Below are 16,468 nucleotides of genomic sequence, written 5' to 3'. Positions count from 1 at the left end.
GCTTGTCTGGTGTGTGTGACCCAGGGAAAGTCATGGGAATTTTGGGATAAAGTTTCTACGAGTGACAAGCCATGGCTCACAAGACTGGTACTATTTACTATCGACTCTTATTCATCTTTTTGTGGCTCTACGGTAAGTGACTGGGATCATTTAGAGACAACACTTTCAAGACATTTTTATTCTGACTCAAAGGGGCGATTTACCTTTGAGTAAACGTACGTTAAAGAATGGCTCATTCTCAGCAACTTTTCGATTGGCCTTCATTTTTTCTTTTCACATTTTTTAATACCTTCTTCTTCTTCTGACTCTTTCCAGCTTTCAAATGGGGATTGCTGACCCCATCTAAAAACAAATGACCTATAAGACTACACATTTATTGTTACTGCCTGTTCATATTCCAGTCTCTCATTTGAATCAATGCATGGTTGCTAGGGGAATTTTGAACCTAGCAACAGATTACTAAAACTGATAAAAAACGAAAACCGATTGTAAATTGTCTCAGAATGTCCCTCTACATCATACTGATACGGGACCTGTTATCCAGAATGCTCAGGACCTGGGGATTTCTGGATAATGGATCTCTCCATAATTTAGATCTTCATACCTTAAGTCTACTAGGAAATCATATAAACATTAAATAAAGCCAATAGGCTGGTTTTGCCTCCAATAAGGATTAATTATATCTTAGTTGGGATCAAGTACAAGCGACTGTTTTATTATTACACAGAAAAAGGAAATTGTTTTAAAAAATTTAGATTATTTCGTTAAAATGGAGTCTATGTGAGATGGGCTTTCTGTAATTGTGAGCTTTGTGGATAATGGGTTTCTGGATAATGGATCCCATACCTGTACTAAAAGTTCATTTAAAGGTGAACGACCCCTTTAAGAAAGTTTCGTCTTAAAAAGGTTTAAAGTTTATTTTAGTGAATTAGAATATATAAAATATAATGATGTAGAGTTTTCACATTTTTATTACATTTTCTGTTTGCTTTCTGTTCTTTTTGGAAAGTGTTGTATTTCTTGTTTTGTTCTTAACTTTATATTTTCAGGATTAGCCGGTGATGTTATTTGGATATAAGAAAACATAAATGATATCGCCGGATTCTAAAATCTCTTTATCTAATATTACAGAATACCGTGTGTGGCACCTTATTACCTTATAAAGTCTGTAATTCAACTACATTAATGTATTTTTCATTCATTTGAACTGATATATTTTTAAGCTAGAAGCATAAAAAGAAGTAAATAGATTACTAGGAGAGTTACTTACAATATATGGTTATCAGGGGGGGAAATCAAAATCCACCGTTGGAGGGGAAGCAAGAAGAAAGTAATACAGGTATGGGATTTATCATATGGAAACCCGTTATCCAGAAAGCTACGAATTACAGAAATAGCTAGTCCTATTTTGCAATTGAGAGGGGAAGTTTTCTTGTCAAGGTCAAAGTATTTCTCTGGCATTTCTCTAGTTGGTCAGGGGTGTCAGTGGTTAGCCTCAGGGGTGTTTCAAGGCTCCTTACCTCCCTGAGGTGGCCTTTCTAATGCTGTTTCTCAACTTGCCTCATGGCAGCAGCACCCCATGTTGGCCTCTTATGTGGAACTCCACTTGCTGGATTGAATGGTTGTGCCAAAAAGCCTGGAGTAGAGGTAGATCTGATTATTAGATGAAGACAGTGTGAGGTTGCTCTAGGTGTAAGGACCAGGCTAGTTAGCAGAGCAGCCAGAGGCTCCAATGAGAAGACAATGATATTATCTGAAGTATCTGTAAAGCAATTGGGGCTTGTAAAATCTGAGCAGAGAGAGATTGTGTGAAATCCAACAAACAATGAGCTATTTTTTTTTTCCACAAGAACCACTGGCTACCAAGTTATTGTCAAATGATGGATATGGGGAGCAATACATACACTCTTCAGGTGTTGTTGGATACTGTGGTGCTATTCTTTAGACCAGTGATCCCCAACCAGTAGCTCATGAGTAACATGTTGCTCTCCAACCCCTTGGATGTTGCTCCCAGTGGTCTCAAAGCAGGTGATTATTTTTGAATTCCAGGCTTGGAGGCAAGTTTTAGTTGTATACAAACCAGATGTACTGCCAAACAGAGTCTCAATGTAGGCTGACAATCCACATAAGGGCTACCAAATGGCCAATCACAGCACTTATTTGCCACCCCAATAACATTTTTCATGCTTGTGTTGCTCACCAACTCCTTTTTCTTTTGAATGTTGCTCACGGGTTCAAAAGGTTGGGGAACCCTGCTTTAGACGTATGGCCACATCAACACTTAGCAAAATATTCGCAGAAAAGGCAAGCACTTCACCACTTCTTGCTGTGTAAGAAATCCTTTATTTTAAGACAGTTTTGTCACTTCAAGTGCAGAACAACGTTTGGGGGGAGTTTGGGTTTACACCTCCCTTTGTCAGGTTACACAAGTGTGGACTTTAAATGGACAACAATGGGACACACCTACATGAATGATGGCATAGGGGTGGGGTGCCAAGGTGAATTTAAGGACTAATTTGACTCACTTGTGTAACCTGACAAAGGGAGGTGCAAACCACCCGAAACGTTGTTCTGCACTAGAAGTGGCAAAACTGGCTTCAAATAAGGGATTTATTGCACAGCAAGAAGTGGTGAAGTGCTTGCCTTTTCTGTAAATATTATTATTATATTATTAAAGTTATTGTGACAGGCAATGTGTGTGTGTGGTTAACCCTTCTGCCACCAGTACAGTGAGGGCAAACCTGAGAGAAGGAGTCCAATGTAACACGTCTATTGCATCTGCCAAAGTCCAAGTTGGACAAGAACGAGAAAAGGACTCAGTACCAGAGAGAAGACCATTTGCAAATTCGTTTTACACACTTCACCGTTACTTATGTCACTGTAGAATTCATTGATACAGTATTAGAGCAGTACTCACACAGCATCATGTATGTCTTACTTGTCCTCCCTGGAGGGACAGACGGATCTCTCTCGCTGAGAGACAGACACCTGACACAATCTTCATATCCTCACTTAAATATTATACTTACACAATGCATTTGCTTTACTTATTTGCTGTAGGCTTACAAGAGTATGTTTGACTGTCTCTTTGTATTATGCATATCATTTGTAACACAATAAATATGTCATTTTGTAATAAATTGTAAATAAATTGTAATAAATATACCTTGTTATCACCTCGGTGAGTGGTACCTACACAAAGTGCATTGTGGGATACGAGGCCTGGCTGCTGAGGAGAATCTCTCTGTCATTAGTCACATGGTTGGAGAAGTGCATTGTGGGATATGAGGCCTGGCTGCTGAGGAGAATCTCTCTGCCATTAGTCACATGGTTGGAGAAGTGCATTGTGGGATATGAGGCCTGGCTACTGAGGAGAATCTCTCTGCCATTAGTCACATGGTTGGAGAAGTGCATTGTGGGATATGAGGTCTGGCTACTGAGGAGAATCTCTCTGTCATTAGTCACATGGTTGGAGAAGTGCATTGTGGGATATGAGGCCTGGCTACTGAGGAGAATCTCTCTGCCATTAGTCACATGGTTGGAGAAGTGCATTGTGGGATATGAGGCCTGGCTGCTGTTACAAGTTGCAGTTAGGCTCCTTAGAGGACAGGGAAATTGGAATCTTTTCTCAGTAGCTATTTTGCTATTTAAAGGAAAACTATACCCCCAAAATGAATACTTAAGCAACAGATAGTTTATATCAAATTGAATGACATATTAAAGAATCTTACCAAACTGGAATATATATTTACATAAATATTGCCCTTTTACATCTCTTGCCTTGAACCACAATTTCGTGACTCTATCTGTGCTGCCTCAGAGATCACCTGACCAGAAATACTACAACACTAACTGTAACAGGAAGAAGTGAGGAAGCAAAAGGCAGAACTCTGTCTGTTAATTGGCTCATGTGACCTTACATGTGGTTTGTATGTGTGCACAGTGAATCCTACGATCTCAGGGGGCGGCCCTTATTTTTTAAAATGGTAATTTTCTATTTATGATTACCCAATTGCACATACTACTAAAAAAGAATATTATTATGATAATGGTTCATTTATATGAAGCAGGGTTTTACACATGAGCTGTTGTACTCAGTATCTTTTAATAGAGACCTACATTGTTTGGGGGGTATAGTTTTCCTTTAACATTGTGTGAGAAAATGAAGATGGGGCCTCACAGTAAATTCCTCAGGCAGAGTTAGAGGTGACTGGTGCAGGGGACATGTAGTTGGGTGAGGGGCAGTGAGTAAAGACACTGATCATTGAGTGACACAGTAGTTCGGTGCTTCAAATATCTCCCAAATGTCAATGGAGGAAAGTGACATCAAAAGTGATCCAATTCAATAATCAATTTCTATAAAAAACACCCCAGATGCATTATCCTAAACACATCCTCAGTGTATATGTCATATCTATAAAAGCTTAACTAAATCATGTATCACTATTACAAATAAGAACGTTTCTAGAGTTAAATGGAGCAGCATGTGGGGCAGGTAGGAGATATTGGCCATATTTATATGCTTTAGGCCCCCAATGAATACACTGAGCAAAATACATACAAATCAGTGATGCAGGCTTTGTCTAATAAATAAGTCTTTTGTTAGAAATATTAATATCAACACAACTAGTTCTGGAGCTGGAGTTACTAGTAGGAGACAGTAGGCTAGGCCTCGTGTACCGCTCCGGTACCCCAAAAATATGATCAGATCAAATAGAATCCAGGAGTCACAAAATATTAATAAAGTAGTTCAAAAAGTTTTATTGCATCTTGTATAAAAAATAAAAGCCTGACGCGTTTCGTGTCCACACAGGACACTTAATAATCTTATGATTAAGTGTCCTGTGTGGACACGAAACGCGTCAGGCTTTTATTTTTTATACAAGATGCAATAAAACTTTTTGTACTTCTTTATTAATATTTCGTGACTCCTGGATTCTATTTGATCTGATCATATTTTTGGGGTACCGGAGCAGTGCCAGCTCTATTTTTCGTGTTTTGTATGTATTTTCCCCCCTTGCTGAGGGTTTGGAGCATGAGCACCCGGACCCCATATGGAAAGCGGTAAGCTTCCTTATATATTTTTTTCAATGTCTTTTTGCTTTTTATTTAGTTCGTTTTAGGCCTCGTGTACCAGAAAAGGATAGAATTGCTGACTGATTAACCTCACTGTGTAATGTTACTATTGGATCTCTTACTCTGTCTTTCAGCTTCTGTGTCCAGTTATACAGAACCTACAACCCCAGAGAGCTACACATCCAACCAAAGCGTCAACACAATTGTCTCTCTGTTCGGTAAAACAGCTGCACCTCTTGACACTCATGCAAATGTGCATTCCAATGCGACTGATATCATGCGGAAACCTCCTGCAGAATCGACCACTGTGGCAAGACTGGCAGCTGAGACTAAGACTGGCATTTCCATGGCACCATCTCGGTCTGTGTCTGGCGTTCTTGGAGTAACAACTGCAGGAGCTCAGATTGAAACTGATATTCTTGTGGCAAATAAGACTGGAATCCGTGTGATATCTACCGCCAACCCCAAGGCTGGTACCAATGTGGCAGCTGCTACAGCAACTAGGCTTGCTAACGACAGCAAACAAAGAGTGATAACTGGACGTGGCTTTACTGGAGTCACTACAACAGCTACTAAGCCTGTAATTACGGCACCACCTAAGATCGAAGATCAAAATGATAAAGTATCAAATGTAATAACTCCTCCTGGTCTCAACAAAGAAACTAGTACAAAAAAGCATTCAGGGGGATCGGAAAACCAAGCATTTACTACTATGGCAACTACTACTGCCATTAATATTACTACTGCTACTACTCCTACTACTACCATCACTACTACTAAAGCCTCTGATGCTACTTCTTCTACTGTTGGTACCAGCACCACCACAGCTGTTACATTACAAACCCATATAAATTCTGAGCCTATTACTAACAGTTCTGCAACGCAGTATTCAACCAGTAACAAAGTGGAAACCACCCCCAACCAAACTTCCATTCAGATAATGGGTACTACAATGGGCACAGCAAATATGTCCATTACCAACACTACCAACACTAAAACCAATTCCACTACTTCAGCAAGCGGCCTGGTGCCCAGTCTGATTACTAATACTACTACAAACAATTATACTAGCCTGGCAACTGTTAGTGCAAACGAGTCAACCAGTACCTTTATTACCAGTCCTTTAGGTAATGCTACTAGCAACTTTTTGACCAAAACCAAAGCAAAGCCAACTAGCACCATCAGTCGTATAACCTACACCACATCTTCCCATACTAGTAGTCTACAAAGCAGTACGGAAACTAGTAGTCACATAACCACTACTACCAGAGTAACAGGTGATACTACAAGAGTGTCACAGATGAACCATGTAACCAATACTACCAGTAATGTTACCAACAGCCTTTTCACCTATACCACTAGAAGCCCAACTAGCAGTATGATAAACAATACCACACCTAAAAGCACCATTAGTCTTGTAGCTTATACAACATCTTTGCCAACGAGCAGTCTGGTAACCAATGCAACAAATCAATTTATCAGCTCCAATAACTCTAATGCCACTTCAGCAACAAGTCTCATAACCAATACAACATCTAATGGTACCAGCAGTGTTTCAACGTTTACTACCACTTTGCCAGCCAACAGCACAATAACCACTGCAGCAACTAAACCAACTTTTATCAACTTCAATGTAACTTCACCAAATAATAGTTCTCAAAACAACACAACAGCTACAGGCATCAGCAGTCTTACAACCTATCCTTCAACTTCTCCCACTACCAGTCCCATAACCAGTTCCTATGCTGCTCATCGGACAAATAACTTTACATTAGCCACAGACCTTCCACCTGATAATATGCAAAATCCTGTTACAATTCTGACGATGAACACAACAGCCAAAGAAGCTACCAGGTTCCCAATTAATACAACTAACCCAACAAGCTTGGATGTGAAAGTAACCTCTCCCGGTGAAAATTACAGAACAGTCGGTGAGTACCCAACTCTGTCTTTGTATTGATTTTGACCAAATATTACTTTAGGTCCATTAAAACAACTGTGTGTCTACATAATGGGCTTGGACTTAATGAGCCCTGAGACGTCTCAAGACTTCACTAACAAGTGTAATTTTAGTATTATTATTAATTTTCCCAGTGCCCCCTTAGCTAATGGGAATAAGCCTTATGGTATAATTTGGTGAAGGAATCACTTAGCTATCTTGAAGCGTACGAGATGTAGCTGCACCAATTCCAGGGATTTTAGTCCCGCCACTAGTGCATTGCAAACTTCAGTTGAAGAATGAAATCCCATGGCTCCTTATATTAACATAATAACATGTTTTTGGGAAGTAGATCCAGAACATATTTTGATCAGAGTTTCCTTCTCCTCCCAGATTCAGCTGTGCTAATGCTAAGGATGAACAGCTGCACTCCAGTTGATAACAACACTGTAAAGACCATTGATGCCATTATTGAAAAGGTACATTTCTGAAGTAGATTTACAATGGAATACAGTCAGTGTGTGTGGAGCTGAATGGGAAACTGTGGCTCTTTTTGAGGGAAAAACTCCAGGGGGGAGGCAAATGAGCAACTTTGTCTCCCCTTTGCAGAGATGGCACTCAATCTCAGGTCATAACGGAGATAGTCATACACTATGGGTCTTTTTGAGACTTTATTTTTTGGTACCATTTAGTGTAAAGAAAACTTTAGACTCAACAAAACCAAGGACTGGATCATTACATTGCTTTTTGTATTAGGGCCCACCATTGTAGTCCCAACGGGGTTGCAGATCTGTTTTTTTATTGACATCCTTTTGTAGATGCAGTAATATTCAAGACAGTATGAGAATAATGCAGTGGCCCAACCAAGACATGGCAGTCTCAGAGTTCAGAAATCACTGAACTAGACTGATGCCCCCCCCCCCCCCAGCACAGGTTTATGAGGTTGGAGCAAGATCTTCTCCTCAAACAGATGCTCTTCTTCTTCTTCACCAGCTTTTTCTCTTCCTCCTCTTTGCCAGCCCCACCACTGTCCCCCCATACCCCAAATATCTTCGCATATCCCCAATACCTCTACATACCCCCCAGAATCACATGTAATCCTCACTTGTCTGTTCATGCTTCTGTATATCTCCAACTTTCCCCTTAATTCCAACCTTCACGCAGTCTGTCAGTTTCACTCTGCCCTCATTCTCTGCTGTCATACAAGGACAGTGATCCCCAACTAGTGGCTCATGAACAACATGTTGCTCACCAACCCATTGAATGTTGCTCCCTCACAGCAGGTGCTTATTTTTGAATAAAAGTGGTGAACACCATTACAGAGGGGAAGATGAAGCTTCCTGACGCCAAAGCAATGTGCCGGTCTGGTGCGGCATTAGACAAACATCTCATAAAGCTCAAGCAGAAGGGTGGCAACCGGGTAAAAGTCATCCAAGGATGGTGGAACCAGATATACAATAAAAGTTCAACTTTATTAGTCCATGTTAAAACGATGTGTACAAGCGGGCAGGGAGAGTAGCTTGACGCGTTTCGTGACCAATACGTCACTTCATCAGAAGCTTAAGCACCTCCCTTCAAAGAGCACATTTATAACCACCACCGGTAAAAGAATAGACGCACCAATTAAAACATTACGGTAAATAGGTGTAAGCTAAATCTTACCATAAATAAGTTTTAATTGGTGCGTCTATTCTTTTACCGGTGGTGGTACCTTGGCTGTCCCACAAGTACCTAAGCCCACCAGGAGACCTTCAGGAATTTGTGTATGCCAGCCTTACAATGGAAGGGGACCCAGACCAGGTACTTCTACACTGTACCTGGCACTCCTTCTTACCCCTCTTATTCACATATTGATATTAATTTGTTCCCAGTAACTACCCAGCTGCCCTGCTTCACAATTGCCAGTTTCTGACCAGTGATAAGGCAACTTGGTGGTACAATGATAGACATTTCTGCCTGGATTGCTGGAGTTGTAGGATTAATACCAGCCAGAGCACTACCTGAAACATAGGATTGATTGCGTGGGTGTTCTCCGTCTGCTCTTGTTTCCTCCCACGTTCTAAAAATATCCAGCAAGATAAATTGTCTCCTCATTTATGTCATCTTAGACCAGTAATCCCCAACCCGCGGCTCGTGAGCAACATGTTGCTCGCCAAGCCATTGGCTGGTTCTCTCATTGGCTTCAAAGCAGGTGCTTATTTTCGAATTCCTGGGTTGAAGGCAAGTTTTTGCTGCATAAAAACAAAGTTTAATGCCAAAAAGAGCCTCCTGTAGGCTGCCAGTCCTCATAGGGTCTACTGAATGGCTAATCACAGCCCTTATTTGACAACCCCAAGGACTATTTTCATGCTTGTGTTTCTCCCCAACATTTGAATGTGGCTCCCGGTACAAAAATGTTGGGGAACCCATCTCTAGGACTTCCACCTCCCTTCTGCAGTGCTCTTTATCATTGCTCTATTGGCTGTCTCCACCATGTGTATCACTTGTGACGTCAACCCACTGGTTCCTTTATGGGCAGCCTCATATTTTGTTTTTATTTGTTTTTGTTCATTACCTGATTTGTTCCCTCGCCAAAGAGATTCAGAATATTTAGTCTAATTGTTGAGAAAACAAGTCACAAGGACTCATTTACTAAAGCCCCTAGATTCTCCTACTGAGTCAAAAAAAACAAGAAACCAACAAGTATAAGATAATGGGCAGTGTGAGTGCTCTCGTCTATCAGCTGAACAGGAATTGCCAGTGCTTTCGATACGCACATAGTTTAAGCCTCCTCATTGTAAACCAATCAAGTGTGACCTTGTTTGCAGAATGGAACTGTAACCGCTCACCTACCCTAAAGCTCAGACGCCTCCGTTACAAGACATTTTCCCACGGAGACATCTGAACAAACAAGTCATATATGTAGTAGGTCTGAGCTAAAGTTTCTGTGCTACGGTAACCAGACCCTTCCTTTTATGCACAAAAACATGAAACTTCCTCCCATTCTTTCTTCTGCTTTTTAAATAAAATTAGTATTAGTTCTGTGCTGATGTACATAAAATGATACAATTATTAAATGACCATTGTTTGGTTTTCTCTTGAGTTGCTTAGGATTCTTATCATCACACCATTTCTGGTCTGCCAGGGGTCACTTAGATTTTCTCTGCTGCTACAATACAGACACTCAGTGTTCACAATACATATTGCAAGGCCCATGGTACTTTACTTTTTTACAGGAAAAACTTTTGGAAGGAACAGATAGATCTAAATTGGGGGGGTTGCTAGGGTTGCCACCTTTTCTCGAAAAACCTCCATTTCTATAATTGTTCCATCTTAATAACATTGTAATTACGCATAATTTTTAATGGCTACCCCTTTTATCTCACAGACATCTGCCCTACTATTTGCCCTTTCTTATAATGACTCCTCCCCCTCACAACACATCCTTTCCCTTTAAGCCATGGCCCCGCCCCTAACAAGCCTGCCCCTATACCAGCATTATCTCTACTAAAAGTTGATAGCCCTATACACTAGGTACCTTTCCTCTGTATATGGTGCATATGGTGTAAGTCTACCCAACTGTGTATAATGATACCTATAGCTGTGCATCAATTTCATTTTATCAACTACTACATTGTACACAACTGACCACTGAACACTGAACTCTGTGTTATCTGTTAGTATGATGTAGAGAGGGATATTCTGACACAATTTGCAATTGGTTTTCATTTTTTATTATTTGAGGTTTTTTAGTCATTTAGCTTTTTATTCAGCAGCTCTCCAGTTTGCAGTTTCAGCCGTCTGGTTGCTAGGGTTCAAATTCCCCTAGCAACCATGCACTGATTTGCATAAGAGACTGGAATATGAATAGGAGAGGCCTAAAAAGAAAGAGGAGTAATAAAAAATAGCAATAACAATACATTTGTAGCCTTACAGAGCATGTGCTTAAATAATTAAAAAGCTATAAAAAATATAAAGACCAACTGAAATGTTGCTTAGAATTGCACTTAAAGGTGAACCACCCTTTTAAGAAGTTGCAAAAAAGGATGACCCTCCCACTGGGCCCCTATAGCTAGAGCTGTATTTAAAGGAAAACTATGTCCCCTGGATTGATTCTGGGCATATAGTTTTCCTTTGAAGAGACTCAATAGATGTAACCACTGAGGACCCACTCTATGGTGGCATCTCTGCAGAGTATCTGTATGTAGGGGAAGTGGTGGGATAGCAGATATATTATGGCAAGATGGAGAAAGTACAGCAAGGTGATGGAAGGAGAACAAATTAGAGGTAGTGAGGAAAGATGCTGATTGTAGGGTAAGATGGAGGCAGTAGGGCAAGATAGAGAGAGTAGGACAATATTGTGACAGTAGGGCAAGATTGTGACAGCATATCAAAATGGTGGTTGTAGGGCAAGATGGAGACAAAATGAAAGATGGTGACAGAAGGGTAAGATGGAGACAGAAGGAAAGATGTTGACTGTAGGGCAAGATGGAGACAGTAGGACAAGGTGGAGAGAGTAGGACAAGATGGAGACAGTAGGCCAAGATGGAGACAGTAGGACAAGGTGGAGAGAGTAGGACACGATGGAGACAGTAGGGCAAGATGGAGAAAGTAGGGTAAAATGGAGACAGGAACCAAGATGGAGACAGTAGGACAAGATGGAGACAGTAGGACAAGATGGAGGCAGTAAAACAAAATGGAGATAATAGGGCAGGATGGAGACAGTAGGACAAGATGAACACAGTAGGACAAAATAGAGACAGTAGGACAAGATGGAGACAGTAGGGTAAGATGGAGACAGAAGGCAAGATGGAGACAGTAGGACAAAATGGAGACAGTAGGACAAGATGGAGACAGTAGGGTAAGGTGGAGACAGTAGGGTAAGGTGGACACAGTAGGGCAAGATGTAGAGAGTAGGGCAAGATGGAGACAGTAGAACAAGATGGAGACAGTAAGACAAAATGGAGATGACCCATCAACATGAGAAAAAACTTACAAAGAGAACAAAGAAGGTGACAGAATGGCAACAGTCACTAATACATTCCTAATACAAAATAGTAACAAAAATCTTATTTCACCATAAATCCCTTACATGTGTGAGTAACAAATGCTCTAATTTTTTGCTGATTCTTTCCTTCTTTTGTTCCCTAGACTTGTTCCATATTCAGTCACAGATTTGGCATCAAAGCCGTCACACTGACGTTTCGTGGCAACACAAAATCTGTTTCCTGCTCGTCTGTTTTATTCAGCCAACAGTAAGGGGACAGAATACGGGAAATTGTGCAATTGTCATGATGTGACGCCTAAAGAGACTTATTTCAAGATCACCGTGCATGTCAATGCTTCTTGCAAACTAGAGTACCACCCTGGTGCAGGAGAAGTCAACTGCCATTATTAACTGCCCATAAGGCACAAAACGCATAAGGTTATTAAATTTTTTCTTTAAATGAATCTACTTTTTTTTAACTGTTTATAAAGAACTTCAACATCTTCTTCATCCAGAAGATCTTTATTTTCTAGATCAGGCGTGAGGAGATCAAGAGTGGCTTGTACATGATAGTCTTTGTCTCCTCCGTTTAAAGGCAACATTTATTTTAAAGGTTGGGTATAGCTAATACTATTGTAACTACTTGTTTATTTTTCTAATTATTTAGAATTTTGAGTTATTTAATGCTTTGTCCTGTGTCACTCCAGCTTGGAAGTGTAAAATATACTTACCCTAGCAACCCCCTAGCAACTAGGTGGTGGGATGAATGACAGAACGGAAGGTGAAGTGAGGAGCTGGGAAATGTAATCAAAATGAACAATGAAGAAGCCTCTTGTTGAATCTGCTTTCTGGTTGTTGAGAGTAGATGCCACTAGCAACCAGCATTTAATAATTTTTGGTTATGAAAAAGAAATGCAAATTATTCCAAAATGCAAATAGAAATAAAGTCATATGTAGGGACCCATATGTTTACTAATCTCCCTATGGCTTTATATCCCTACACTTCCTGATCTCTCTAGTTGCTGGGCAGATGCCCATGTATCTAGTTGTAGTTATTGGCTAAGAGGCTTTATGACCACTTCCTGCAGCACTGTAACATAGTGCTCAGTTATGGGTGGAGCTTCCTCTTTGGCTCCACAAGTGGCCCTAAAGCCAATTTGCCCTACAGGGACCTGAACCTCTAGTGTTAAGTCAGGGATCAGGGTCCCATGACTGAGGCTAGTGAGTGGCAGGAATATAATTGTTATAAACTCTGTAGGAGAATAAGACAGTAAGGGAAGAGAGAAAGAGCAGCTTTGTGCTCCATCAAGGAGGTGTAACAGGGAGGAGCTTCCCAGGCTGTAAGATTTGCCTACAGTGAAGGGACACAGTGGACAGGGTGTCAGGCTTTAGCTTCTCCTCCCTGACCCCTTTACTGGGTGAGAATCAGACCACGTGTGAGGTATTTCTGCCTGGAGGTGCTGCACTGTTTTGACTACATCCTCAGGGGAGTCTCATCCAACTGTCATAGCCACTGATTTTTACTCTGCAAATAAACTATTCCTGTTTTGTTTGATCACAATAACCTCATGCGCCCTCTTATTTTATCATTTTATTTCACAGTAGCCTGTGGGAGTTGTAGTTGCACTACACCACACCTTCATTTCTTCCATTTAGCAAAGGCCCTGCCTTGATTGTTGTAGTCAAATGTAACCCATGCTCTAATACACTAGCTGGACATTAATCCTGTTGGTCTAAATAGCCCAAAATATTTCCAGCATGTACATCATACTTTCCCTTTAACTGGGGAGTTATCCCTAATGTGCAGCATTGATGCTGGAATATCTTCATTTCCCTGCACTTTCTTATAGGAAGGAATCTGCCGTATCTCTGTCCCTATCTCTCTCCCTCACAATTACTTTCTGCGTAAAAACAGAACAAACTAAGGGCTTGATACGGAGCCGAATGCCAAGGGGCAGGTGAAGGGTAGGGGGGAAGATACAGTAGCCACATTCAGGGGTCATTTCATTCACTTCTCTTTCCTGATTGGCTATATTTCTGGATAATTGTGTGCCACCAATATCACTAAGGCTTTAAAATGGCAGAGGATGTGTCCTTCTCCTCCTGCCGTATCTATGGTGAAACATCAACAAGCCAAATGCAAGACTAATACTGACAGAAAATGTGGTGCAAGAGAAGTGCACTTTCAGCCTGGATCTTTAGTCAGAATTAAGAAACCAGGAATACTGAAACAAGGACAATCTAAATTTACTACACCACTTGAAGTGAGACCATACACATATGAACTGTCTGATGGACGCATATGGAATGCAAGTCGTCTTGCTCCTGTTAGATATGACTTTGGAGAAGCTCCAATTGATGAAGGACATTTTCCTACTCCTGATGTCAACTGCAATAGACCTATACTAGTCAAATACAAGAGATGCCTTAAAGGGTAAGGCATTTTTCAGTAGCAGTATGCACAAAATGTCTCTGTCTTAAATATATTGATAATGGGTTGAGTGCAGAGGTTCTCATGTATATATATATATATATATATATATATATATATATATATATATATATATATATATATATATATATATATATATATATATATATATATATATATATACTAACCAACCTATACAGAAGTACTAATCTAGAACTTTATGCAATTCTTGTTCTGTTCCTAATCTACAATTCTTGTCTTAAAGTAAGTATAGTGATCATATCCCCCCTTATATATTTATATATAGTGATCATATCCCCTTATATATTTATATATAGTGATCATATCCCCCTTATATATTTATATATAGTGATCATATCCCCTTATATACTTATATATAGTGATCATATCCCCCTTATATATTTATATATAGTGATCATATCTCCTTATATATTTATATATAGTGATCATATCCCCTTATATATTTATATATAGTGATCATATCCCCTTATATATTTATATATAGTGATCATATTCCCTTATATATTTATATATAGTGATCATATCCCCTTATATATTTATATATAGTGATCATATCCCCTTATATATTTATATATAGTGATCATATCCCCTTATATATTTATATATAGTGATCATATCCCCTTATATATTTATATATAGTGATCATATCCCCTTATATATTTATATATAGTGATCATATCCCCTTATATATTTATATATAGTGATCATATCCCCCTTATATATTTATATATAGTGATCATATCTCCTTATATATTTATATATAGTGATCATATCCCCTTATATATTTATATATAGTGATCATATTATCCCTTATATATTTATATATAGTGATCATATCCCCTTATTTATTTATATATAGTGATCATATCCCACTTATATATTTATATATAGTGATCATATCCCCCTTATATATTTATATATAGTGATCATATCCCCTTATATATTTATATATAGTGATCATATCCCCTTATATATTTATATATAGTGATCATATCCCACTTATATATTTATATATAGTGATCATACCCCTTATATATTTATATATAGTGATCATACCCCCTTATATATTTATATATAGTGATCATATCCCCTTATATATTTATATATAGTGATCATATCCCCTTATATATTTATATATAGTGATCATATTCCCTTATATATTTATATATAGTGATCATATCCCCTTATATATTTATATATAGTGATCATATCCCCCTTATATATTTATATATAGTGATCATATCCCCTTATATATTTATATATAGTGATCATATCCCCTTATATATTTATATATAGTGATCATATCCCCCTTATATATAGTGATCATATCCCCTTAACTGTCTCTTCTCCAATGTAACCAATCCCAACTTGTTTTTCCCCATAACTGATCCCTTCCATTCCCTTTATGAGCTTAGTCGCTCCTCTCTGTACTTTCTCAGTCCCCAGCAAAGATTCTCCTTTTTTACAGATATAAAGCAAAATAACAAGATCCTGGCATTTTCTTGGTCATGATATTTTAGCCCTTTATCAGTAAATAGTTAATTTGAGTCTTTACCCAGATAAGTCTGTATAGAGAATTCCGGGTGAGACAGAGAGTTGGGCCAATCTGAGTGAAATATTTTCCACTATAACAACAGAAGTCTGTTTATTTCAACCTTTCCAGCAATTCCCAGGTGTTTCTGTGCATGAGCTGTAGGTGGCGCTGTTGCACTGTAGATTGCAAGCTCATCAGTCCCTGTGCTTTCAGCCTCCCCATTAAACTGTTTATCTAAACTCCGCACACCTCCGAAGGCTCAGAAATGTATTTGCCATTCTTTTTGTCACTCTGCTAATTGCAGAACATTCTCCCTTGTGTTACATGGTGTGTGGGCTGCGGCTGCCGAAGTGCGAGTGTCCCGAATTCACTCGTTTCTTTTTAATCAGCCCCCCCCCACAGAGGTTAAAATGGCGAGACCACAACAAGTCTGTTCCCTGGCCACTGGCTTTTATTTGGGGGTTTTTAGGCTGCAGAATC

The 16,468-nt window shown here is 39.4% G+C and overlaps 1 protein-coding gene across 1 annotated transcript; it reads left to right on the top strand.

Annotated features, from left to right (window-relative positions):
- On the top strand, nt 1-13,327 carry LOC121395185 (uncharacterized protein YBL113C-like). Its single transcript, XM_041568049.1, has 4 exons — nt 1-132; nt 5,211-7,007; nt 7,409-7,494; nt 12,146-13,327. Exons 1-4 carry the CDS (start codon nt 72-74, stop codon nt 12,251-12,253), a joined length of 2,052 nt encoding a protein of 683 aa, XP_041423983.1. The 5' UTR covers nt 1-71; the 3' UTR covers nt 12,254-13,327.
- Nucleotides 13,328-16,468: the final 3,141 nt, after the last annotated feature.

This window comes from Xenopus laevis, chromosome 6S (assembly GCF_017654675.1).
Source record: "Xenopus laevis strain J_2021 chromosome 6S, Xenopus_laevis_v10.1, whole genome shotgun sequence".
Lineage (NCBI taxonomy): Eukaryota > Metazoa > Chordata > Amphibia > Anura > Pipidae > Xenopus > Xenopus laevis.
Note: the sequence above shows the minus strand (reverse complement) of the source record. Positions and strands in the feature narration are given on the sequence as shown.